Consider the following 25315-nt stretch of genomic DNA (forward strand, 5'->3'; position numbering starts at 1 on the left):
TAATATTAACTTATATTATTTATTATAAATATTATTATTAACTGTATATTATTATATTATTATATTATTATATTATTATATTATTATATTATTATATTATTATATTATTATATTATTATATTATTATATTATTATATTATTATATTATTATATTAATATATTATTATATTATTATATAATATATATAATATTATTATATATTGTAAATAATAATAATCAATTTAATTAATTAAAAAAAGACATGGTTAAATAACATTGTTTTAACATTTGTTATTTGTATACATTTTAATTTAATTAATTTTGTCAAAAGATTAATATTTATTTTTAATAAACATTTATTGAAATTTTATTTCGTTAATGTTTATATGAAATGTTGATTTAATAAATTTCAATATGGAAAGTGCCATTGCGATTGAAATTCACATCCCCCTTATAATATATTAATGAATTGTGATGACTGGAAAAAAACTTTCGAGAGATGAGTGTTTATTTCCTTAAAATGTTGTCGCTATATGTTGCACTTCACCTAATTCTTTAGAGGTCAAAAGCTGCTATTCATGAAATAATAGTCTCACAAACGACGTAGAAATGATATTAAGTGAATTATTTAAATTACCTACCAACGGTGAGGTCAGTTTGTGAACACATTATCAGTGATATAAGAGAGCGGTCGTGACCGGGAGCAACATTAAATCTCTTCATCATACAGTGACAAGATGATCGTCATTCTTATACCATTCTTTTTGGGTAAGTACAAAAAAAAATAATAATAATTATAAAATATTTTATTATTATTAAATGTGTGTGCAAAATATTTTGTTTTAAATTGAATTTTTTGCTTTAAAAAATTATTATTTATTTGAAAATATAATTTTATTTTCTATTTAAGAAAATAAAATGTACTTATTATATTTCGGGAAAATATTCATATGAATAAAGAAGCATATTGACAATTTTTAAATGGAGTATTTAATTCTCTATACAAATAATGGTAATAAAAAAAACATATTTTTTTTTTATAAAAAAAATATATTTTTTTTTTTATAAAAAAATTTTATTCACAAGAGAAATGGAAAAGCAGTAGATGCATATTAAATGTTCTCAAATGTGTATAGAGTTAAAAACCGATATAACGTTTGATGAGTTTTTGTCTACTTATTTTGTATTCAACGGGAATACCGAGTTTTTTATCAATTGATATCACAAGCTTTGCTTTCTACGTGAAGCTAATAGATTTACATTTATTTAAATCCACCCATTAAAAGTTTACACTCGAAAGGAGATTTTTATTTTACTTTATTAGATTTATTGAACAAATTAACAAAATAAATCTTAACAACCAACAATTACTATATACAGACACATATTTATATAAAAGTTAGGAAATTTTTACAAAACTATTTTTCTGGCTCATTAATTTAAAAATTAAAATTTCAAATAAATTTTTAAATTTTTTATACTTTTATTATTTTCATTTTTTTTATTTGTTCTTTTTATCTTCTAAATTTTAAACTTAGTTAACAATTTTTTTTTTTATTGTCAAATTTTACAAAGCGATTTTTAGCTAATAAATTTTAAAATAATTTTATTTTATTCTAAAATTTTAGTTGTGTTTTTTTTAAATTAAAAATTCTAGTAATAATTTAGTATAAATTATTTTAAAAATTGAATGAGTTTTTTTTTAACAGTGAATAATAATAAATAAAGAAAACAGACGTTTTGCTTTTCTCATTATAAAATCAAAAAAGTAATTGCTGCATTCAGAATTTTTTTTAAGAATTTAAATATCACAGAAAATTAAAAGGCATTAAAATAAGCTTATTTTAATAACTTATAATTTTCTGTGTAATGAATTTTAGTTTCTTTAAAAAATTGATCAAAAATCAATAAACTATAAAATATTTAGAATAAATGTTTTTTGAAGATACAAAATATGAAAATAATTCGTGTAAACGATTTTTGGAATAATACCAAAATAAGAAATTCAAATCAATTTTTATTGCCCCTTTTTATAGAGTATTTTGAAACCTTTTATAAGAAATGTGCCAAATTGCTTCTCGTATACATGAAAAATAATATTTTTTAACGTAAATTTTTTTTTTTTTGCAAAAAATTAATTTCTATAACAATTTAATTCCTTATTTTAAAAAAAAAATCATTTTCTTAATTTTTTAATTTAATATAAAATTTTTAGTTGCTCAAATACCAGTCGAGGAAAATGCCTGGAAATTTGGTCCCGAATATACATTTCAATTGACAGCAAATTTAACAGCTAATTCTGAAAATTATATTCGATTATCGTCAAATACAACGGCATTACTTCGTTGTCGACCTAAAAATTCCGAAGCCTTAAGCTGCCATCTTCAAATTCCAGAAACTTGTAAAAGCTCTTATGACAAAGCATCAGAAATCAATACAACGAATGTTATTAAATGCATTCCATTGAATTTCAATTATTTTGAAATAAAATTTAATAAATCAGGTATTGATAATTTAATTGTTGAAAAAAATATATCAAATTGGAATTTAAATATTATCAAGGCATTTATTAATCAATTAAATATTGGCGCAAATCTCAATGAAAAACAAAATCAATCGAATTTCGATGATAAAGAAAATTCAACAATTGGTGAATGTAAAGTTAATTTTAAAATTAATCACATTCCAAGAGAGCAAAATATCCGTAAAGATAATCCATTTATATTGGATGTTTTACCATTGCCGGATAAAGTATCAAAAGGTAATATTGAAATTGAAAAAATACGAAATTTAAAGGAATGCACAAATTTTGTTAATTATTTGTGGGCAAATTTTGGTGATGAAAAGGAAAATACAACTGAAGTTGGATTAAATACACAACTCGTAAGTTTTCAACAAAAAAAAATTGAATTTTTTTTTTTCTATTTTTATTAATTTTGTTTAAAAAAAAAAATTCTTTTTTATTTTAGGATTCAGTGACAGCACGAATGAATATAACCGATACTAGTTTTTCATCATGCACACATACTGAAGCGACAAAAAGTTTTGAATCCGATAATAAGAAATTTAAAATTACGGAAAAAATAATTCTTACCCTTAAAACTATTGAAGCTGCTAAGGATAAGTTGCCTGTTATTCCAAATCCTGGAACGACGCCAATTTTCATTAAAATGAACGTTCAAGAACTCAAAGTATAAAGTCTGAAAAAAATAATATAGTAATAAATTAAAAACAAAAAAAAAAAATAAAGTAAAAAAAGTTTCGTAAACTTTCAAAAATTTTGATTTCATTTTTAAAAAAAAAATATTTTTCTTATACATTAGTTAGAAAATAAGTCATCGAAAAATTTTAGTTTTATTTTTTTCTAAAAAATTTATCTACTCGCTAATGTTTTTTTTTTATATAAGTTTAACTTGTAATGTTTCTAGGTTTATCCTGGATACAAATAAAAACCATATAAAAAAATATTACTTATTGTCTTTTTTTTATATTGAAAAATACAAATTTTTGCTCTAATTTTTATTTTTTATGATGAATTTTCCAATCTAATTAATTTGCTAATAATTAAGGTTTCTCCTTTACATTTATTACTGAATTTTTTTTAGCAGTTAATATAATCAGGAAATAATTTAATTGTGAGATTTACGTTACAAAACCGTAAAAAAAAATCAAGAGTATTTTATATCATGCGTTCTTCCCTTAATTATTAAATTCCAATGGTTAATAATACATCGAGAAATAATTTAATTATAGGTTGAGAATTACGTTACAAAATTTTACCTTTAATAGAATTATTAAATTTCGAAATTACTCATATGTAACTTTATAAAACTAATTTATTGAATATTTTCAAGAATTAATATTCATCACAGTAAAATACTATATATGTATTAAAAAATGTTGCAGATTAAATTAATTCTATAAAAAAATAAAATAATCCATTTTTTTGTTTTGCTAAAATTAAAATTTTCTTAGTCAACTTATTGAAAGTTTGCAATTTTAATTTTAATATTCACAAATTTTTAGGAAAATATTACAATTTGGTTTAGTAATATTTTTTTTTACTAAAGTTTTAGTGAGAAATGACTAAAAATTAGTAGAAATTTTCAATAACTAATTTTTAGTAAAAATCACTATTTTAGTAACATTTTTTTTTTACTAAAGTTTTAGTTATTTTTCACTAAAACTTTAGTAAAAAAAAAAAACTATTACTAAATCATATAGTAATTTTTTTTATAAAAATAAGTTTTTGTAATATTATTATTTTTACTAAAGTTTTAGTGAGAGATGACTAAAAATTAGTAGAAATTTTCAGTAACTAATTTTTAGTAAAAATCACTATTTTAGTAACATTTTTTTTTTACTAAAGTTTTAGTTATTTTTCACTAAAACTTTAGTAAAAAAAACTATTACTAAATCATATAGTAATTTTTTTTATAAAAATAAGTTTTTGTAATATTATTTTTACTAAAGTTTTAGTGAGAGATGACTAAAAATTAGTAGAAATTTCCATTAACTAATTTTTAGTAAAAATCACTATTTTAGTAACATTTTTTTTTTTTTTAGAAAAATAAGTTTTTGTTATATTATTTTTACTAAAGTTTTAGTGAGAAACGACTAAAAATTAAATTAAATTCTTTTTGTACCAGGTATTTTAAAAATATTTTAACGCTGGCTCTATAATTTATTTGAAATATATATCAAAGCTATTTTGCTATCTGTGTTAAAAATATATTTTCTAAATTTTTTTTTGGTTCTTTTTTTTTTTTTTTTTTTTTTTTTTTTTTTTTTTTTTTTTTTTTTTTTGTTCCAAGAGTGATTGAAATTTTTAAAATCGCGATCTCTTAAATCTTTTTTAAAAAAAAGTATTTTATTCATTTAGTAAACATGTTTTCTTTTTTCAGTGTTCGAAATTTTTTAAATCGCGTGTGTTTCCATCACATCTTCCTCGTCTGATACATCGGTTGCAGATTAAGGTTAGAGATTAATTTTGTTAATTAAAAAATTTGTCGAAAATTTTTTTATCAAAAATGTTTAGTTCTATTTTGTTAAATTAAAAGAAAATTATATTTAACTTCTATTTCTATTAATTTTTTTTTTTAATTGTCATTCATTTATTATAAAAAATAAATTCTTTTTAAACCTTTTATTTCTTTTTTTGGAAATGAACTTAAAAATTAAATGGAACAAAAAAAAATAAATATTCTCAATATTTAAATTTGGTAAATTTTTTTTTTTTATTTTCAAGCTTACAGTATATTAAATTAGAATCAGAATCATGACCCATTCTTTTATTTAAACAAAATGGTACAATTTTTACTTAAAATGCTATTTAATTAAAATAGCCCATAATATTTACTTCTCGATTATTATTATTTTTTTTTGCGTAAATATTTATAGTAATAAAATTTTATTACTACTATAAATTTTGATTAAATATTTCATATATTTTCGAGAAGTTAATTTTCCGGCTATATGGACATAAATCAATTATATTTGAATTTCTTCAAAAAAATTAGAAATTACTCTTGATAAATGATTGCACTTTATGTCTCGATTTTCCTATAGAAAAAAAAAAAAAAAATTATTGCATAAATACAAATTCTATTTACACTCACACATTCTACATATCGTATTTCAAGCGCGTTTATAATAATATTTCCAATAATTAGCACTTAAAAAAAAAAAATTTCATCTATATATAACGAAAAAATAATTTTTTTTTTTTAAATTTGCAATAGCAAATGAATAGAGAAAAAAAAAAGTTTAAAATATAAAGCCTTCGTAGAAGCTGATTTTATAATACCGAATAACGATACATTAAAATTATCGTTACAGAAACAATTGCTTGGCAAATGTACTAAATATAAACTAGTTTTTTTTTTTATATATAACGTTTTATTATCTTATCGACATGGCTTTGTAAAGTCCTTGTCCATTATAAGAAAATTTTCTTTTCTTTTACAATAAAATCATTTTTCAATGATTTATTTTCTTATGTCTACTTTCTTTTTTCTTTGTATTTTTAAGCCCAATTTTCAAAAAAAAATGAGAAAATTATTTGGTCCGTTATTAATTTTTCTTTAAACTTTATTTATTATCTTCTAAAAAATTCTAATGTCTTTTTTTTCCAATAATTTTAACTAAAAACAAATCACAAAATTACGTAAGTACGTATGTTTCAATAAACTAACAAAAAAAAAATAGATTCATTCACTGAAATGCTTAATGCAGTCCCAACAATTGATAATGGCACACTATTATTATTATTAATATTAATTACTGATGTGCGTCTATTCAATAGAATTTCAGCCATATTATCGTTGCATTTTTAATTCTCACATTATTATATAATTTTGTTGAGAAATAAAAAAAAAAAAAAAAAGAGACAGTTTTTCTTTCTCTCAAAAATCGAAATATGACATATATAAAATTACGTGCGTAAATTGATATTAAATAGTTGTAGATAATTTATTCGCAAATATAATTACTATATATTTTATAAATACACAATATTCGCTGAAAAATATATCCCGTATAAAAATGAAAATCGATTATTCTCTTGTAAAAAGGAGAATGTATCGATTTTATATGAATTGATTTTTTTGACGAATTATTCAAAAATTTGATTGATTATAATATATATAGTTACCAAATACTTTATTGCATATTATACTCTTATTTATTTAATTTATGACTGTGTATAAACAAATTTATTTGTTTATTTTTTATCTTAGTATATATATATATTAGGCGCAAAATTTTCAACTCGAATCGAGTTATAGATTACCATAAAGTTAATTCACAAAACAAATATCATTAAATAAATGATAAATGCGTAGAAGAAAAAAAACTACGCAAGTTTTCCGATACTTACGTAATATTTTATATTTTTGTATTTTGAATACTATTTTAATAGTACAATAATAGACCGATATTAAAAAGTTTTTGAAAACAAAAAAAAAACCCCCCTTGTAAAATAACAAATACAACTTTGTTGTTAATTTTCCTGACAAGAACGTGCAATTATTTATATTTTCTGTTTAATTCATTTTTCCAACTTTTCAAGTTGTGATTATTAGATATTGCACGTAATGGTCAAAAATTGCAGTTTTTTTCATGACTCTTTTTTTGAGAATCTTTCCATTAAATTTGTAAATCAGCTACCTTAATCTAAAATATTTACATATGTAGATTATAACGTTTAAAACAAAAACGTTCGGCGAAGAGAATATAATTTTGTATACACATGATAGAATAATAAAAAGAGAGTGTAGAGAAAAAAACCAGAAGCAATATTTCATTATTGAACATTATTAACGTTGTTCGATTTTGAATCCATATTTGGAATGTAGTCCATAGCCATTAGACAGGCAAATACTGTCATCACCATCTTTTGTTTCACTTCAGTAATGTCTTCAGGCAATGCATAGACTCTTGCCCCACATTTTCGAGCCAAGGATATCGCATACTTTGCATTATCCAAGTTTTCCTATAAAAAAAAAAAAGAAATCCCCCCATCGATTAGTTATTCCAAGGATAATTCTGAAATGTAGCGAACAGAAAATAAAGTTAAAAGTTTCCTTCACTTTAGAAACAAAAGAAAAACAGATAATGAAAATTTATTTTTGACAAAGAATTTAAAAAATTTTACTCTTTTAGAAACAGAATTAATTTACCTCATCTTTTCCTCCTTCTTTGACAAGATCATAATTTACAGTTCCTGGTTTAATTGCATCAATAAGATCGAGTAAAACTTTTCCATCAGCTATTGCATAATCCTGAAATCCCTTAATACTACTTGTTTTACCAGCAGTTTGTAATTTTGAATTAACCCATTGTACAATTTCTTTTTCTACACTTGTATTATTTTGTGTTCCACCAAGAGAGGTCAATAATGACAATGTATAAGATCTCATTAACTGCCAGATTAAAGCCAATGTTAAAGTTGCATTACCATCATTAATATCCTGACCAGCAATACCAACTAAAGAATAATTCATCTTTTTACCAAGTTCTACTGCATAATTACAATTTTCCAATTTTTCCATAAATTTCCTAAGCTTTGTAAATTTCCTATGAACCTTGTTCCATTTAACTGAACCTGGTTTAATAATATCATAAAGCTGAAAAATAACTAATCCATCGGCAAGATCAGAATAAAGCCAATTAACATGTGGCGAAACACCCAATGAATTCATCCAATTACGATAAGTCTTTTCCTCTCGTGTCTCTTCCAATGCTTCAAGACCCTCAATATTCGTTTCGGGTTTATCTAAACATGGATAATTATTAAACATATTTGCTACAAAGGCAAGATTTAATTTATAAATTCCATTAACAACATCACTTGGTGTGACAAAACTACGACAACCCAATTTTCCAGCTTGTTGAAGCATTATCTCGGCTCTTGTCATATGATTTGATTCCATTAGTGCTTCTAGTGTTACTTCAGCTGAATTTGGCGCTATTTGTTTTATTAAATGGGAATATATTTCTGAATCGGTAATATCTGACATAAAATTAGTACATCTTCTTGCAATGCCAGCATTTTCCAAATGATGATTAACCCAACGTAATAGAATCATTTCAGGTGATAGTTTCAATAGATCCTCAATTCGTTCACCTTCCTGAAGTAATGTAGCGAGACCAGGACAATTTTCTAAAGTAATTTGATTAAAAAGACCAATTCTAATGATTTGCCAAAGAAGACCAAGAACCAAATGTGGTGAACCTTTGGTGAGATCGTGTGCATCAATATTAACAATATTGCAACCAATTGCTTGTGCTGATGATAGGGCTAGTGTTAAATTTTCATGTTTCTTGTAGAGGGTCATGTTCTTTTTGTTGATTGTGCGCTCATCAATTGTGTCCGGACATGAGTGATTAATGATTTTACTGAAAGAGAGAAAAAAAAACAAATTAGATCCATTAAAGATTAAAGGCAATTTTTTTTTAATTATTAAATTTACCATAGGAGTATACCATCCTTGACTTTATCGTAAAGTGCTTTACCCTCGCCATCAATTGGAAGAAGATGTTTTAAATCGGGATCGTGTGCCAAATTTGTATTAATCCAATCACTAAAAGCAAGTTGTTCCTCAAGTCGTACGGAATGTGTTGTACCTTCACTTGACGCTTCGGAAATACCACCTAAAGTTTCAAGATTTTCCTTTTTTGAAACAACTTGCTTAAATGTTGAACCAAGTTCATTTGCCTTGAGTTCTTTGCATAATTTCTCAAATTCCTCAAATGAAAGACGACCTTTGTGCTCTACTCTTTGTTTATCATCGTACTCTTCAATCATTTGACGAACCTTATAGCCTGGCATTTTAAAACCACAGACGTCTAATGCATTTCGCAATTCTGCCAAGTCAATGAATCCATCACCATTTTCATCTATCTGTAATTGAAAATTGAAAATTATTTCTCGAAATTTATTTAAAAGAATGTTTAACATTATAAAACAGAATTAGAAATTTTTTAAATGGCGTTTTACCTTTAGGAAAGGTAAAGGTTAGGATTTCACTGAGAAAAGGGGTATATCGTTAAACAGAATCGTTGATATTGAATAAACAAATAGTAAGTATTTGCTAAAAGTTTGACAAGGATACTAATTAAATTCTACTAAATCATCAAATGTAACGCTCCAGGAGAAAAGGGACTTTAACTCAAATGTAAATAACGTCCCTTCTCTAGTGGAGCATCACAAATGATTCTACATTTACCTTGTATTTTCTTTCTACGTTTTCATATTTACACTGAAAAAAGGGTTTGGTTTTGACAACAAAACGTTTAGTTGGTATTTAAACCAAAATTTTTCTGTTGCGTTAACAAAATTTTGGTTGTGTCACCCAGGTGAAACGATTCTACGGAAATTTCATACGGAATTCCGCAAAAATTCTATACGGAATTCCGCAAAATTTTGTAAGTATTCCTTTCGTAATTTTGCGAATTTTTTTTGGAAGAATTCCATACAGAATTGCACAAAATTTTCAATAAAATTCCACAACTTTATTTTTTGCTGATTTTTTTGTGATTTTAAAATAACTGCTGCTACTATAACGAAAACTAGTCGACGATGATGTTCCTGGTGGATATAATAATATAGAATTTATGATAGATTAATTAATATCTAGTCGAACTTATTTGAGAGGTCAATAAAACGTTTTCCAAAAGAAATTTACTATTTTTCAGTCAACTAACTAACTAACGGTAGTTGAATTTCTCGACTAATTTTTTTCAGTGTATCCACCAGCAGTTATTTTAAAATTACAAAAAAATTAGTAAAAAATACACCCAATAAAAAAACTAGTAGATTTGACTACTTTTTAACTACCCTTCATAGTTCAATAGGTCCTTAACTGAATTTAAAATGTTGTATGGACTATTAAAAAGTAGATAAAAGAACTAAGAATTTAGTTGGGTCAAGGAGATTTTGTAATTGTTCTAATTTTTGAAAATCCTACTTTTGTTAAGTACAATTAACTACTAATTCTTAACTCCATAAAAATAGTTAAATTGACTACACGCACATAGTTAAAATAATCAAAAAAGTAGTTACTTTTACTACTTTTAAGTCAGTTAACTAAAGGTAGTTGAGGATTTCGGCTAAATTTTTTTCAGTGTACAGTTGTGAAATTCTAACAAAAATTTTGTGCAATTCTGTATAGAAATTATGTGTGTAATTCTTATAAAAAAATTCGCAAAATTACAAAAGAACTTCTTTCAAAAATTTTGCGGAATTCCGTATATAAGTTTTACGGAATTCCGTGTGGAATTTCCGTGGAGTAGTTTCCGTAAAATCGTTTCAACTTCAATTGACACAACTTTAATTTTGATTAAGACAATTAAAATTTTGTTGATGCAACAAACAAATTTTAATTATAAATACCAACCAAACGTTTTTTTTTTTTGTCAAAACCAAAACCGTTTTTCAGTGATACTACAAAAATTTTCTCTTCATGACATAGTCAATGCAAATTCTGGCTTAAAAACCCAAAATCACGAATCAAAATATTCCTCCCGAAGGTTGATAAAAAAAAATTCTTCTTTTTAGTTGCAAATTGTATTTGAGAAATACTGATTTAAAGCATGGGAATTTAGATATTGTATTTATGATTATTTTAACAATGGTTTTGTTTGCCTGTTTAATGTTGCTGTTTCTTTTGAAATATTTTTGTAAAATTTTTTTTTTTTTTTTTTTGTCCTATTAGGAAAACAATGTAAGTCTGAGAATGTAGGTTATTATTATAAAATTATTTGTCACATTCTGACGTCATTTTTCTCAACATTCGCGCGTATAAAAATTCAACGTGACCATGGAAAAGAAAGTTAGATAACGTTTAAAGACAATATAATGACTATAAATATTAATTGCGATAAGAATGACGCATTCTAAATAAGCAATGAGATTTCAAAATTAAAATTTTAAGATTTAAACTTAGAAATTATTGAAAAATAATTTAGTTTCATTAAAACAATTTAAGGGAATATTATATTAAATATATATAATGACATACTTTTTAAACAATAAAACTATAAATTAGAGAAAGCAATAAGTTACTCTCATGTTGTTATCAATTCTTCTCTTGCCTCTTGATTTTGTATTTAAAAAAAATTTGAAATTAAAAAATTTAAATTTAATTAATTAAAATTAAATCAAAGAAAAAAAATCAGAAATTTTTTTAACTTACAAGAATTTAATTAATAAAAACAATTGTAATTTTTCTTCATAATTTTTTGATATTAATTTGCTAAATATTTTCTAAAAGGTTTTTAATAATTGTATTAATAATTATTAAATAAAAAAGGCAAAGATTGAAAAATAATTACGAAAAAAAGTTTGAAATAAAATTTATAAAAATTTTAATTATAAAATAGCAGGTAAATTTAATTATAATTAAAAAGCCATAGAAATTTTTGTTTTATTGTTAAAAAAAAAAATAATAAAAATGACGGGATTTTTTCTTTGATTCTTAGTGTATAAGATATTATGTTTTTGGAATCCGGAAAAACGTTACGCTAGGTAGATGAATTGATAGAGCGAAAAGACTTATATTTAGGTATAGGTACTTCCAGCATGCATAAATATAATGATCATCGGTTATAAAATATATTTCTCCTTGTTGAAAGTACAACGGAAGTTGTTTATATATTGACTTGGTAGGATTTCTTTGAATTCTTTTTGCAAAAAAAGGAAAAAAAATTCTTTTGAATTTGATTATATTTTTTTAATATTTAAAATTATATAAAATTATTATTAAATTATTATTAAATTATTATTAGTACTATTAGTACTATTATTATTATTAGCAGTAATAATATTATTAATTTATAGTAATATATAAAATTTTATATATATATTTTTTTTTTGTTTGCAAATTGTAAATTAAAAATTTAATTTTTAGTAAAAAATTTTGATTGAAAGCAGTTTTGCATTGAAAATATTATAAACGTGGATGAATTCGAAATAGAATCTTGTTTCACTCACTTAATAGATGTAATGACGTAATGCAACCGCATTACATTGCTATGAATCTTTTATATATTGGATGCGATATTGCAACTGGTTTTGCATTAATACTTTTTTTGAAATTTATTTTACTTTCTAATTTTTTGCCCTAGAAGATAAATATTCAATATCACAGTTAAAATAATTAGTTTTTATTTTTATATTGGCTTTAAACAACTTTTTATTTTTTCGTTACGACATTTTTTTAATTTTAAAACAATAACAATTTTGAAATAGAAAAATTATGTTTCTGTTTTTGATTTTGTCAGAAGCGTGGGAAGAAAATTTTGAATAACATTAACCAATATTTCTATAAAATCCAAAAATAGTCACGAAAAAAAAAATTAGAAAAATCAGATTTTAATACAAAAAAAGTCTAAATAAAAATGAAAGTTGATTAAGAATTCAGAACGTTTGGATCACGTTGAACTGTATATAATGTGGCCAAGGGCGTGCGATGTGCATCTCGCATATTATTTTCTTTTCAAAATCCATGTCACGTAAGTGAAAACAAGACAAAAGAATCAAATTTTTTTTTTTATTTTTTTTTTTTTTATTCTGCTAACAATTTCAACTGATGAATCAGACTTTTGCACTTTAATGTGCGATTTCTTTATAGACTCGTGCAATTTTTATTCACAATTTTTCTTTGATAGTATAAATACGTAGGAGTGACTGTATGGAAGTATACATTCTTGAATATGACGTTTTATGTTATTAATTTACTATATGATGATGGAATCATTATAATATTATATACCGGTAGTGAAATAATGTTAAATTCTTGAAATTCTTCATTTTATCGCAAATCAAATTATTATTATATTTTTTATATTATAATAATAATTATAATAATTATATTAATATAAAAAAAATATAATAACAAAAATTTTATATTTTTAATATTCTATTTTTTTATTTACATATTATATATAATTGTAATATGCAATGACTCTATAATTATACATTAATCGAAAGCTTCAACAAACACTTTTTTTCAAAAAAAAAAAAATATCTTGTTTAGATAAATATCAAATGTCCTCTATAATTCATTTTAATTCTTGTGGGTTTTCATTCTAGCATGAACGGATAATTTAACGCCATATAACGGCTATCCTGTGGTGTTAATCATTTTATGTATTTATGAAGTAAAAGTAAATGTAGATTAAAATCAATTATTTTGAAATGGAAATTATTTAATTTAATTCGTTCTAATATTGGCAAATCTTCTTTTATTATTTTTTTTTAGTGACAAAAAAAAATTTTCAAGAAATGTTTATATACTTTGAATTTTTTTATGATAATACTGTGATTCATTTCACCCACACATATGTATATATCTAATTATCGTTAAAAGACAGGAAAAAGTCTGACTGATCTGATAGAAAATGAGCCATCTTTTTTTTTTCTCATATATATCTATTTTTAGTTATAATATTATATATATCTGGTAAACATTTCCGGTATTTGTTTGAATTTTTTTTAGGAGAGAAAAAAAAATTATTTCAAATAATCGGTTATTTACTTTGAAATTATTATCAACAAATTTTTATTTGTAAATTATTTGAAATATTATTAATTAATATTAATTAATTAGTATTTTATTAATATTAATAAAATTAATTTATTAATATTAATATTAATAAAATTTTGTATTATTAAATATTAAATTAGAAATTAATTTTTTTTTGTTAAAATAAATAAATAAAAATATGCAGCATTTAAAAAAAATGGGACAATTGGCAAAATTTTTTGTTGTTTTATATATTTCAATGAAAAATTGGACACTTAAAATAATTAACACTTTATGGGGTTAAAAATAACTGCTGGAAGTTGACTCAACTCGATAATAAGTTCAACTCTTTACAACACACGGGTAAAAAGGATGTTTCCGTACTGAGTCATGAACTCCAAGGTACCATTTTATTTTACGGGTCAATAATCCTCGTAAAAATTTTATCTTTTAGTCACGAAACAATTATTGTTAAACCAATTTTTTTCTTTTTACGATTCGTTGTAAATAATTTTATTTTTTTTTTATTTAAAATTAACATCGATTTTTTAGAATTTTATTTTTTGCTCATTAATTTTTTTTGGCTTTTATATAGTGAATTGATTTTTCGAATAAAAGCAAAAAAAATTACAAGCCAGGGGGTTTGGGGACACGTGTTGGAAATCAGAGGCAATTCAAGTGTTATATATATGTATATATTTATATGAGCCTCGAAGAGACTTTGAAAATGGAAAGCAGAAATTTACAAGCGTGGGGTATAATATACCACATGCGGGGTTAACCACCTGGACTGTAATATTTCCAAACAAAACTCGAAAGTCTGAAGTATTAAAAATAATTCTTTTCACTTTCAATTTTTTTTTTTTTTTTTAACTAAAATTTGAAATTAAAATTTCTTTTTACACTTTTTGAAGTTTTACTATTTATTTTCCCTTATTTTTTTTTTTTAACAATTAAATTGTTTATAAAATTAAATAAATAAAATTGAAAAAAATTTTCTTTTAGGAATATAATTAAGAAACGTTAATTATTATTCGATATTCGTCATCATCATTTAATATAAAAGTATAGTTTGTATTGATTGTAATAGTATATGATTAACAACAGAAAAAGTGTGAGTCATCTTCGGAAGCCCTAAAATGTCTTTTTTTTTTTTTCGTAATATGACGAGATGAATATTTTCAAAGAGCAATAAAATTTCCATATACGGAAAAAAAAATTATATATATTTAGTTTTAACAAAACGTGTAAAATACCATAATTTTTTTTAAAAATTATTTAATTAATTATTAAAAATAACTTGGCAATTTTTTTTTAAACATCAAAATTGAACAAAAAATTTAATTACATATTCAAAACAATAGAAATCATGCATATATATATATATAGAAACGGAACAAAAGTTCATTGAAATAGATGACATAGAGGTAAATTGTAATGCGGTCGTTTCTTTATTGCGACAAACTGTAGTTTATTTCCTCAATCTTCAACTGTATGCCATTTATATATATATATTTTATAATGTCGAGTTGTACATCTTGTTGTTTCACTTGAGAAAATAGCAAAATACTCTTAAATTAGTTTAAAACTAAAATAACCATTAAATTTAAAATAACCATTTTAGTTGAATTTTTTTTTTTTTTTGCAAAAAAATATAATATTATAAAATATAAGAGAAGCAATACAATCAAATTGCCAGTAAAAGGCACTGAACATGAAAATGTGTCAAGTCATAAAAAAATTATGCAGTTCAAGCAAAAAATATTTCCGTATTTTAAAAAAAAAACGCCGAATTATTCATAAAATTATTTTACACCTATTTTGCAATTGTCCCCAAGGGCAGAATATATTTTATATAGAAATTTATATAAAATTCATTCTATAATTTAGAAAAAATTATTTATAATTTGAATATTCATATTTTTGTTCAAAGAATAATAATAATTAATTAATTAATATATAATAATATAATAATAATATATAATATATAATAATAATAATAATAATAATAATAAATTAGTTTTTATATTTAAGATAAAAAAAATTTTTTAAATATGAAAAAATATTCCAATCAATGTTTTTTTAGAAATGAAAAGAAAAAAATCTATAAGGAACAATGAAAGTTTCTGACCTTGGTTACAGGACTTGAACCATGAAACAAATTTCAGGAAATGGCATTGACAGAGTCAGTTCGTATAATTTTTGACAAAAAAAAAAAATTGTTGCAAGAAAACAAAGAAATTATATATACAAAAAAATTATGATCTCGAAAAATTATATTATTATTTTTTAATTGCAAAATTAAATTTTAATATCAAAAAAGTCACGTTCAACGTTTATATTTTTTCTTAATGCACTCGCAACGATATAATTTCCGTGTTTTAAAAAAATTAATTTGATAAAATTTCTATACACACATCCAACAATATATATATATTTTAATAATAAAAAGGAGAAAAAATATTTTTCTTTGACAAATAAACAATTTTTTATGCTCAAGCAAATTTTGATTTGAAATAATCAAAATTATTTTATTTTTTATATTAATATTAATTTTGTTAATATTATTTTTTAGTTTTTTGTATATATTATTATTTAGTTTTTAATATATTATTATTTATTTTTTTATATATTATTTCTTTTATTATATATTATTGAGTTTAAAAAACTAATTTAAAAACTTTTTATTGCCAAAAAAATTGAATAAAAATGAAGATATTTTTTTTTTATAACTCAAAATGTGATTGTACGAAATGTTTTGGGAACAGATGTTTTTTTTATATTTGTTATTATAATATGTATATATATAGGAGGTTTAAGTGTATTTTCTTAGCCATAATGCAAATTATATAGGTTGTTCACCCGGTGACCTCTCACACGCGAAAGGAATACTTGGTGCAATGGTATATAAACGTCCATTATAGACCGTGATATAATATATTGAAACCTTATGTCACGCATAACTTGAATGCATATTGCTCATAAACCAACAAAGTATTTTTTCAAAAAAAAATCATTAATTTGATATATTTTTTTTAATTCAGAAAAGGAAATAATAGAGAACAAATGAAAAAATTCTGTTTTTAATTTTAAAAAACCAGAATGTTCTTTTGTTTCTAAAAAAAAAATTTTTTAAATTATTAATTTTGAAAGGATCAATTTGCAATTTTATCCTTTCAAGAAAACAGTGTACCAATTAATTTGCATTGTTAGCTAAATTAATTTAGCAGATATTTTTATTTAGTAAAATTTTTGTTATGAAAAATCTTGCAGAAAATTTAAAAAATTATTTCTATTGTTTTTTTTTTGTCACAAATTGTTGGGATTATTTCTACTTAATAGATTTAGAGACATAATTAAATGTAATTATGAGACTTTGCTTTATATATATATATACAATTCTTTCATTGGTATATAAAAAACATAAGGAGACTAACTGTTGTCTTTATACAATAAAAACCATTTTGTTTAGGATTTAATAGCTTTTAATAGAACCGTATAACAGAGAATTTATCATTAATTCTATTATAATATTGATTTAAAACATGATAATTTTTGTAATATATTTTTATTTTTTTAAATAATCAAAAATAATCCACTTTTTTATAATATTGAAATAATGATAAAAAAAATTTTTAATTTATTTTTTCTTTCTGTTACAGATTTTCTTTTAAATAATCAAGAATCTACACGTGTTATATGGTAAGTCAAATATTACTTTATTATTATTTTTTATGATTATAATATAGATTTAATATTTATTTAGCTTTGAGAAAAAAAAATTATTTTTTTCCTCTCTTTTAATAATAATTATATTCTCTCGTATAATTAATAATTTAATATAATTATTGATTATTAATTTTTTTTTATTTAAAAATACAGTTTCAAAAAATTCTGAATTTTAATATCAATTAATTAGTTATTAACAGCTCCTCTATATTCAGAATTAATTGAACTATAATTTTTGCAAATCTTATTAAATATTATTAATAATAGGTAATAATAATAATATTTATAATTTTGTCTTTTAGAGACAAATTCGACAATAATTTTCATTAAATTCAGATATAATTCTCTACATTTTTATTTCTCTCAATTCAAAATATTGTTTTCGATAATATATATAGGAATTTCTGAGTTTTGGTATATTCATCGTAGTCTAAATAATTAATTTCACTTGTTTCTAGGATAATTTAAACCGATTTTAACGCCATTCCCTTTATTAGAAGAATTTTATACGCTCTCAATTCCTTTTGTTTCAAATTAGATTGTTTCCCATGGTAAAGACACACACAACGGAATGCCAATAATAATTATTATACAATTAAACGCCAATAGAATGTAGTGAACAGACTCGAGTTTTCCAATAATAATAATAATAATAGAAAATCTTACGTAACTATATATATATATATATATATATATATATATATATATATATATATATATATATATATATATGGTCGCGCTATCATATAAATGATACCAGTAGTTATCAGAGAATATACGTAAATATTGCAAAAAAATATTCCTCATTATGTTAAGAACAGTGATATATGACAATAATAAAATAACAAAAACTACACTCGTTTCACAATACGACAAATTAATATAATTTATGGAAAATTTCACATGAAATGTCCCATTTGAAAAAGAAAAATTCAAAATTCAAAATTTTTGCAAAATTGATAATCTTAATTATAAATTTAAAAAAAATTATAATTTATAATTAAAAGTTGAATATAATTATTGAAATATATAAATTGTTGCATTGATGGAATAAAATTGGAGAAATATAATATACTCGAGAGTGAGAGAGAAAAAAGAGACCAATTATTATGTCACACTCATAACCATAAATTCATCTTAAGTATCATTTAAAACATGAAGGGCAAAAAATAATTGACGCTTTTTATAAAAAAAAATAAAAAAATAAAAAAAGATACTTTACACTTAAATTATTACAGTACTGACGATTTATTTGTTATTTATTGTTTTGCAATTATGAGAATAAGGTCAGTTTAAGAGAGCATATTCTCAGTTTTAACAATATTATTATTTTTAAATTAAGAATTTGCGATTTTTCATTGTAATAATAGTAAAATATAAAAATTTTTAATTAAAAATAATTATAAAAATCGTATAATAGTAAAAAAAAAATAACTAATATACAATGAAAAAAAAAATTTATTTCATTCAAATACTCGATTACTTCAGTATTATCAAATAAATATTTATTTGAACCAAATAATTTTTTATTTGAATTAAATAAATTTTTTTTTCAGTGTACAAATAATAATAATAAATAATAATAATAATAATAATAAATAATAATAATAATAATAATAATAATAATAATAAGTAATAATAATAAAATTATAATCCTTCTAAAAAAAACAGGAAAATACTTTTCTAAAATTGTGCAAAAAATGGCAAATAAATTAAAATTGTTCGCGCAATATATTTAAATATCCCGATAAGGCTTTTTGTATTATAGATAAAAATTTATGAAGGTAAAACATTAGCAGTGCTCAATTTAACATAGTTTTAAAAAAAAATTAATTTTTCTTTATATATTAAAGAAAAAGAAAAATTTAATTTAAAAATGCAATGTGTTTTATTAAAATAATTTCTGTCTATTATAAATTTGAATCAGCAATAAACGAGTTCCACTTATTTTAAATAAGCGTATATATATATACCTATATATAATTATATGATGAATCTGTTGATTTAGCTTGATTCAGCTATATATAGGTAATTTTGCAAATTCATATTAATATATATAGAAAAAAATTTGTAAAGTACAAATTTAAGTTTAAAGTTTATTTATTTGTATATATAAAAATTGTATTTTCTTTGGAAATTGAAGCAAAGGGAATAAAATTTGGGAGTTAAAATTTTTACACCTTTATAATTTAACTCCAAAATAGGAGTTAATTTTTTTTTTCTTTTAATTTTTCTACAATTTAAATTTTTTTAATTTTTTAAATAAAATGCTGTGTATTAAAATTTTAACTCCACAAATTTTAACTTCCTTTTAATTTTACTCTGAAAGGGATATATTTAAAAAAAATTTCAGTTAAATTTTAAGTTCCTTTTTTTTGTTATCCGAATTAATGAAAAAAAAAACGCAATTTTTTTTTGCAATCCACAAATTGGAAAAAATGATTAAAAAAAAAATTACGCATACGCAACGATATCTTTGAGCTGATGTTAAAATATATATATATATGCCAACGGTATAATCTGAGAAATCAAAGGTGTGGTTCCAAGATATTTGGAGGATTTTGAGAACGAGATTGTGTTTTCAGATCTTGGTTATATGTACCGTTATATAGAAATATAAGAGAGGAGGTATATATATATATGCTTAATTTTTTGTTCGAAGAGGCCTCATTTATTAAACGCACTCGTTATACTGATTCACATTTAAAAAATATATATATATATATACGCATATCATAAAATAATAATTCTATCTTTATGAGAGATAACAATTCAGAGGAAAATTTTATTCAATTTTACAAGTGTTGTAAATAGGTTTGTTAACCATTTTATGAAGTGTGTCATCTCCAAGGTTTTCAAATTTTGAAATTATTTATAACGTTTCAAAAAAAAAAATGTTTAATCTGGTGTATTTTATTTCTTAATAACGATTTTATGGCATAAATTATATCATTAAGGCCTAAAACAAGATTTCAGTAATTTTACCACATAAATTATAATTTCCAGTTTTACTTGATTTTTCGATTATTATTATTAATATCACTAATTTGATTATTATATTTTTATATCATTATAATATTCTTATATTATTATTATTTATTTTTATATATTATTATATTATTATATTTTTATAAATATATTTTTTAAATATTTTCTTTAAAAAATTTTTTTTATAAATATTTTTTTATTATTTTTACTAATTCTTATTTTTTATATTATCATCATCTTTGTCATTAAACTAGAATTCGAAAGAAATCATTAACACAAGGGAAGGCCTTATTAGCCCAATTCGACTTTTCTTTAGAAGCAAATTAACTCCCAATATGGTAAATTACTTTTTGTATACCAAATTGAGTAGAAAGCAATATAATTTCTAAACTACTTTTTAGAATCTCATCACCTGTTAAAATCTACTTATATATGTATAAAAGAAAAAGACCTTCATTATCGAACAAATAAATTTATAAGTGGTAGAAAATTTCATTTTCATAAAAAGAAAAAAAAAATAAAAGAATATATATTTATAAACAGATAAGTAAATCATTTTGTCCCATAAAAGGAAATGATTCATTGACTCTACTTTGCGGTTATTTAAATTATTATAAAGTGTGACTTGTATTTTTCTAAACTTCAAAAAAAAATAAATAAATAATAATTAAATCCTGTCTAAAAGATGCACGTACATACATTATAACTATTAGTATATAATAAATTCAATAATTTAACCATAAGAAAATTGGTCAAAAATAGAAATTTTAATTTTTTAAAGAATTGATAATTTAACTTTTCTTTTTTTCTCTTTTGAAATTTTAAATTAAATTAAAAGAAAGAAAATAAATTATTAAATTTTTAGTATTTTTAGTATATTTAGTATTTTTAGTATATTTAGTATATTTAGTATTTTTAGTATTTTTAGTATTTTTAGTATTTTTAGTATTTTTAGTATTTTTAGTATTTTTAGTATTTTTTAGAATTTTTAGTATTTTTAGTATTTTTACTATTTTTACTATTCTATAGTTTTTTTGTATTTTACTATTCTATAAACACCTGTTTATTGGAGACTTGTAAAGCGGTGCTACGTCACTTTTAACTATGCGTAATTTTTTTTTTTTTTTACATTGAATCTGAAATGAAATCAATTAACTCGTAACTGATTTGTCACATCCTTTCCGAGAAATAAACTCTTAATTATATAATTCGTAATGATAAAAAAAATATTTCCCGATTTCTATGAAAATGTCATTGTCCGATAAATAAAATTTTATTTCGCGACTTTAATCTTGTAAATGTACTAAAATTTTATTAAAATTTTTTAGATATTTAATTATACTAAATCTAAATAAAAAAATACTACTACTACTACTACTACTACTACTACTACTACTAATAATAATAATAATAATAATAATAAATAGAAATAATAATAATAACAATAATAATAAATAAAAATAAATAAAAAATTATAAATTATATATTTGACTATTATCAAATAAATATTTATTTCTATCGAATAATTAATATTTATATCAAATAATTAGATTTGAGTCAATTAAATGGTATTTATTTAAAATACAGAAATTATTGGTTCAAATACAGTTTACTTAATTCAATTATTTGGTTTTGTATTAAACCAACTCCACTTCTGAACCGAAAGGCTGAAGCTTAATTAATAAAAAAAAAAAATTCAATTATTTGGTTTCAAAATTTATTTATTTAAAAATATTTATTTAATAATAGTCAAGTAATCGATTATTTGAATCAAATAAATTTTTTTTTTTATTGTATTCTTATCAAAAGTAACAATATATCATTAGCAATTTTTTTTATGGAAAATACTTCAGGATTCGTTTTAGTAAAAAAAAAAGTATAAAGAAATTTTAGTGTTCTCTGTCTTTGGTAATAAATTTTTATGTTATTGTAGACATTGATTACAATAAATCATTGATTGTATCCATTAAATATAATTTTCAATCATCAATATATATATATATATATATATATATATATATATATATATATATATCCTTGAAAAGAAGAGAGTACTTGAAAATTCAAATAATTTATAAAATCATCTCTTTCTCAAGTACCAATTATTAAATTCGCATGTATTTATTTTTTTTGAGTGAAAAAAAGTGATTTGAATCAATAAACAAATTCAATCTTTCTTTTTTTTCAATTATCATTCTGTGGGGAAAGAACAGGTTATTCTTATTCGGAGAATAAATTTATGAAAAAAAAAAATTTATATAAGGGGGTGATGACACCCGGCATATAAAATAAACCACGAGGGTGCGGGTTGAGAACTTCTCTCTCTCTCTCTCTCAAAATAGGGTTGAGAGGGTTTTAGATGAAGTAAATCAATAAAAGGGCATGGACAATCTTTTTCTTTTTAGACAGTATGTAATTTTCTTTTTTTCTATTTTCTATCCCCCCCCCCTCCCTTCCGCAGGTTACTTAATTTTTTTTTCATGAAAAATTTTGTTATCAATGAAATTTAATAATGATGATTTATTTCTTTTTCTCACCGTTTGAAATTGCTCCAACAATTCTTGCCGGTCGTCAATGGCGGTGGCCATGTTGCCCGGATTCTTCCCTGTACACTCTCCCAAATCACTTTGTCCCACACCCAAATTCCTATAACAGGGTTTTTATACTTCTATAAACAATCCGGATAAGTACACTTTTTTTTTTTTTTTAATTTTTATTCTTGTTTGTTTTCAAAGAATTTTTTTTTTTTTTTTTTTGAGAAAATGATCGAATTTTGAACGATCAATAAAATTTAAATATTAAAAACACTCCCGGCCTTTTTTTTCTTCTTTTAACTACAAACACAGGATATCCTTTAATCATCCAGTATCCGCGTCGTCGTTGATACGCGACGTCAGAATAATGATGATTATGATGATGATTAAAAAAAAAACAGTCCCTACTTTCGTGGAGCTCAGCTAACACTGACTGAAACACTAGTCTGACGAATTCTTAGGTAGCAAACAGCATTTGTGGAGTGTGAGAGAAAAACCAGGGATGACTTCAAACTTCATTGAACCCTGGGATTTTGTTATATATTTTTAATTATTATTAATTTTGTTATTTTTTCGTTTGAAAATTATATTTAAAAAAAAAAATTAAAATTAATTAAAAATTTACTTGGAAAAAAATGAGAATAGCTGAAAATTTGAAATTTTAAAAAATTAATTAGATTATTAATTAATTATAGAGAAATAATTAATTAACTTTTGGAATTTAATAATTAATTAGCTTTTAGAAGTTATTTAGTAAGCTTACTTACTAAATAACTACTAAATAAATACTAAATAAATACTAAATAAATACTAATATATATAGTATATATATTCAAATAAATTTTCATTTTCTGACATTCTATGTATTATACCTATTTTTTTTATTTTATTAACAAGTGTTAAGTTTTCATAATATAATTTTGACTGAAATTTTATAATAAATAATAATAAATTGAAAATATTTAAAATATTCTTTTGACTTATGTAAAAAATTAATTAAATCAGAAATTTAATTTTAAATAATATTTCTGTTAATAATATTTTAATATTTTTAATATTATTAATATTTTTGATATTTTTAATATATTTTAGTAAAATATATATGTACAATATTGAAATTTTTCAGTTAAAGAAAAAAATAATTTTCAGTTCACTTAAATTTATATAAAGAAATATTTCTTAAAAATCAATTAAAAATTGTTGAAAAAAAATCAAAAAAATATTTTACCTTTTGATATCTAATTTTTTTTTGGAGAATATAAAGTTAAATTTTATTATCGTAAGGAACAGTTTTTCAAATTTAAAAAAATTTGGAAAAATGTGTTTTTTAATTTAAGAATAAACGGATAAATAATGTTTAAACTTTTAGTTTGAAAATAATAGAAAAACGTAGTACAATGTGTAATTAGCATTTGGTGTCAAGAGAAACATATCCCTTTTGAGTATATATGTATGAATCTTGAAGAATATATATAAGAAACAGATGTTAATTAAAAGAAACAAAAAATTAAATTAAAAAAACTTAGATTCAATTCAATTTAAATTAAAAACCGTTTTAAAATACATAAAACAGAACTTTTCTATATACTGCAATCTTTACATTTTTCCTTAATTAAGCAAAAATTAATTTTTAATTAAAATACAATTTTAATGTCTTTTAATTTTATAAATTTAAAGATAATTAAATTTTTAATATACAACAATTGACATTTTTTTTTATATGGATTAATTTTCAATTACATTTTTATTATTCTGAATATGAATTTTTTATTAAAGGGAATTTTTAATTGTACCCTTTTATTTTAATCTCAACAATAGATTTAAATTTCAGTATATTAAATTTTTACTATTCTAAATGTGAATTTATTAATTATTTATAAAAGGGAATAAAATTGTGATCCTTTTTTTTCTCAAAAATGGAATGAAAGTATTCACAATGAATAATTTAATTAAAAGTTATATTACAGAATTATTGAAATTATTAAAACAAATCACCTTTGATAGCTTAAAAATATTCAGATTTTTCCAAATTTAATGAGAAATTTAATAATGAATGAA

General features: G+C 21.7%; 2 protein-coding genes across 2 annotated transcripts; one reads left to right on the forward strand and one right to left on the reverse strand.

The window, feature by feature from the left end:
• The first annotated feature begins 580 nt into the window (after positions 1-580).
• LOC127288638 (uncharacterized) lies at positions 581-3446 on the forward strand. Its single transcript, XM_051316227.1, has 3 exons — positions 581-747; positions 2195-2862; positions 2949-3446. Exons 1-3 carry the CDS (start codon positions 717-719, stop codon positions 3174-3176), a joined length of 927 nt encoding a protein of 308 aa, XP_051172184.1. The 5' UTR covers positions 581-716; the 3' UTR covers positions 3177-3446.
• Positions 3447-5255: 1809 nt separating this feature from the next.
• Positions 5256-23704, reverse strand: LOC127288559 (plastin-2). The gene is made up of 4 exons (XM_051316081.1): positions 23261-23704; positions 8952-9382; positions 7659-8877; positions 5256-7471 (listed from the first exon to the last, which is right to left on the reverse strand). Exons 1-4 carry the CDS (start codon positions 23309-23311, stop codon positions 7283-7285), a joined length of 1890 nt encoding a protein of 629 aa, XP_051172038.1. The 5' UTR covers positions 23312-23704; the 3' UTR covers positions 5256-7282.
• Between the last annotated feature and the right edge of the window lie 1611 nt (positions 23705-25315).

The sequence above is a fragment of the Leptopilina boulardi genome, unplaced genomic scaffold (genome assembly GCF_019393585.1).
Source record: "Leptopilina boulardi isolate dan_hultmark-lab unplaced genomic scaffold, ZJU_Lbou_2.1 LbouV2_123, whole genome shotgun sequence".
Classification (NCBI taxonomy): Eukaryota; Metazoa; Arthropoda; class Insecta; order Hymenoptera; family Figitidae; genus Leptopilina; species Leptopilina boulardi.

Excerpts from the sequence above, each read along its gene's own strand:
- LOC127288638 (XM_051316227.1), top strand. The coding sequence starts at position 717 with ATGATCGTCATTCTTATACCATTCTTTTTGG. Across the intron at positions 748-2,194 it reads TCTTATACCATTCTTTTTGG|TTGCTCAAATACCAGTCGAG; the intron begins GTAAGTACAAAA and ends TAAAATTTTTAG. Across the intron at positions 2,863-2,948 it reads TTGGATTAAATACACAACTC|GATTCAGTGACAGCACGAAT; the intron begins GTAAGTTTTCAA and ends TTTTTATTTTAG.
- LOC127288559 (XM_051316081.1), bottom strand. The coding sequence starts at position 23,311 with ATGGCCACCGCCATTGACGACCGGCAAGAATTGTTGGAGCAATTTCAA. Across the intron at positions 9,383-23,260 it reads TGTTGGAGCAATTTCAAACG|ATAGATGAAAATGGTGATGG; the intron begins GTGAGAAAAAGA and ends TTTCAATTACAG. Across the intron at positions 8,878-8,951 it reads AAGGATGGTATACTCCTATG|TAAAATCATTAATCACTCAT; the intron begins GTAAATTTAATA and ends TCTCTCTTTCAG.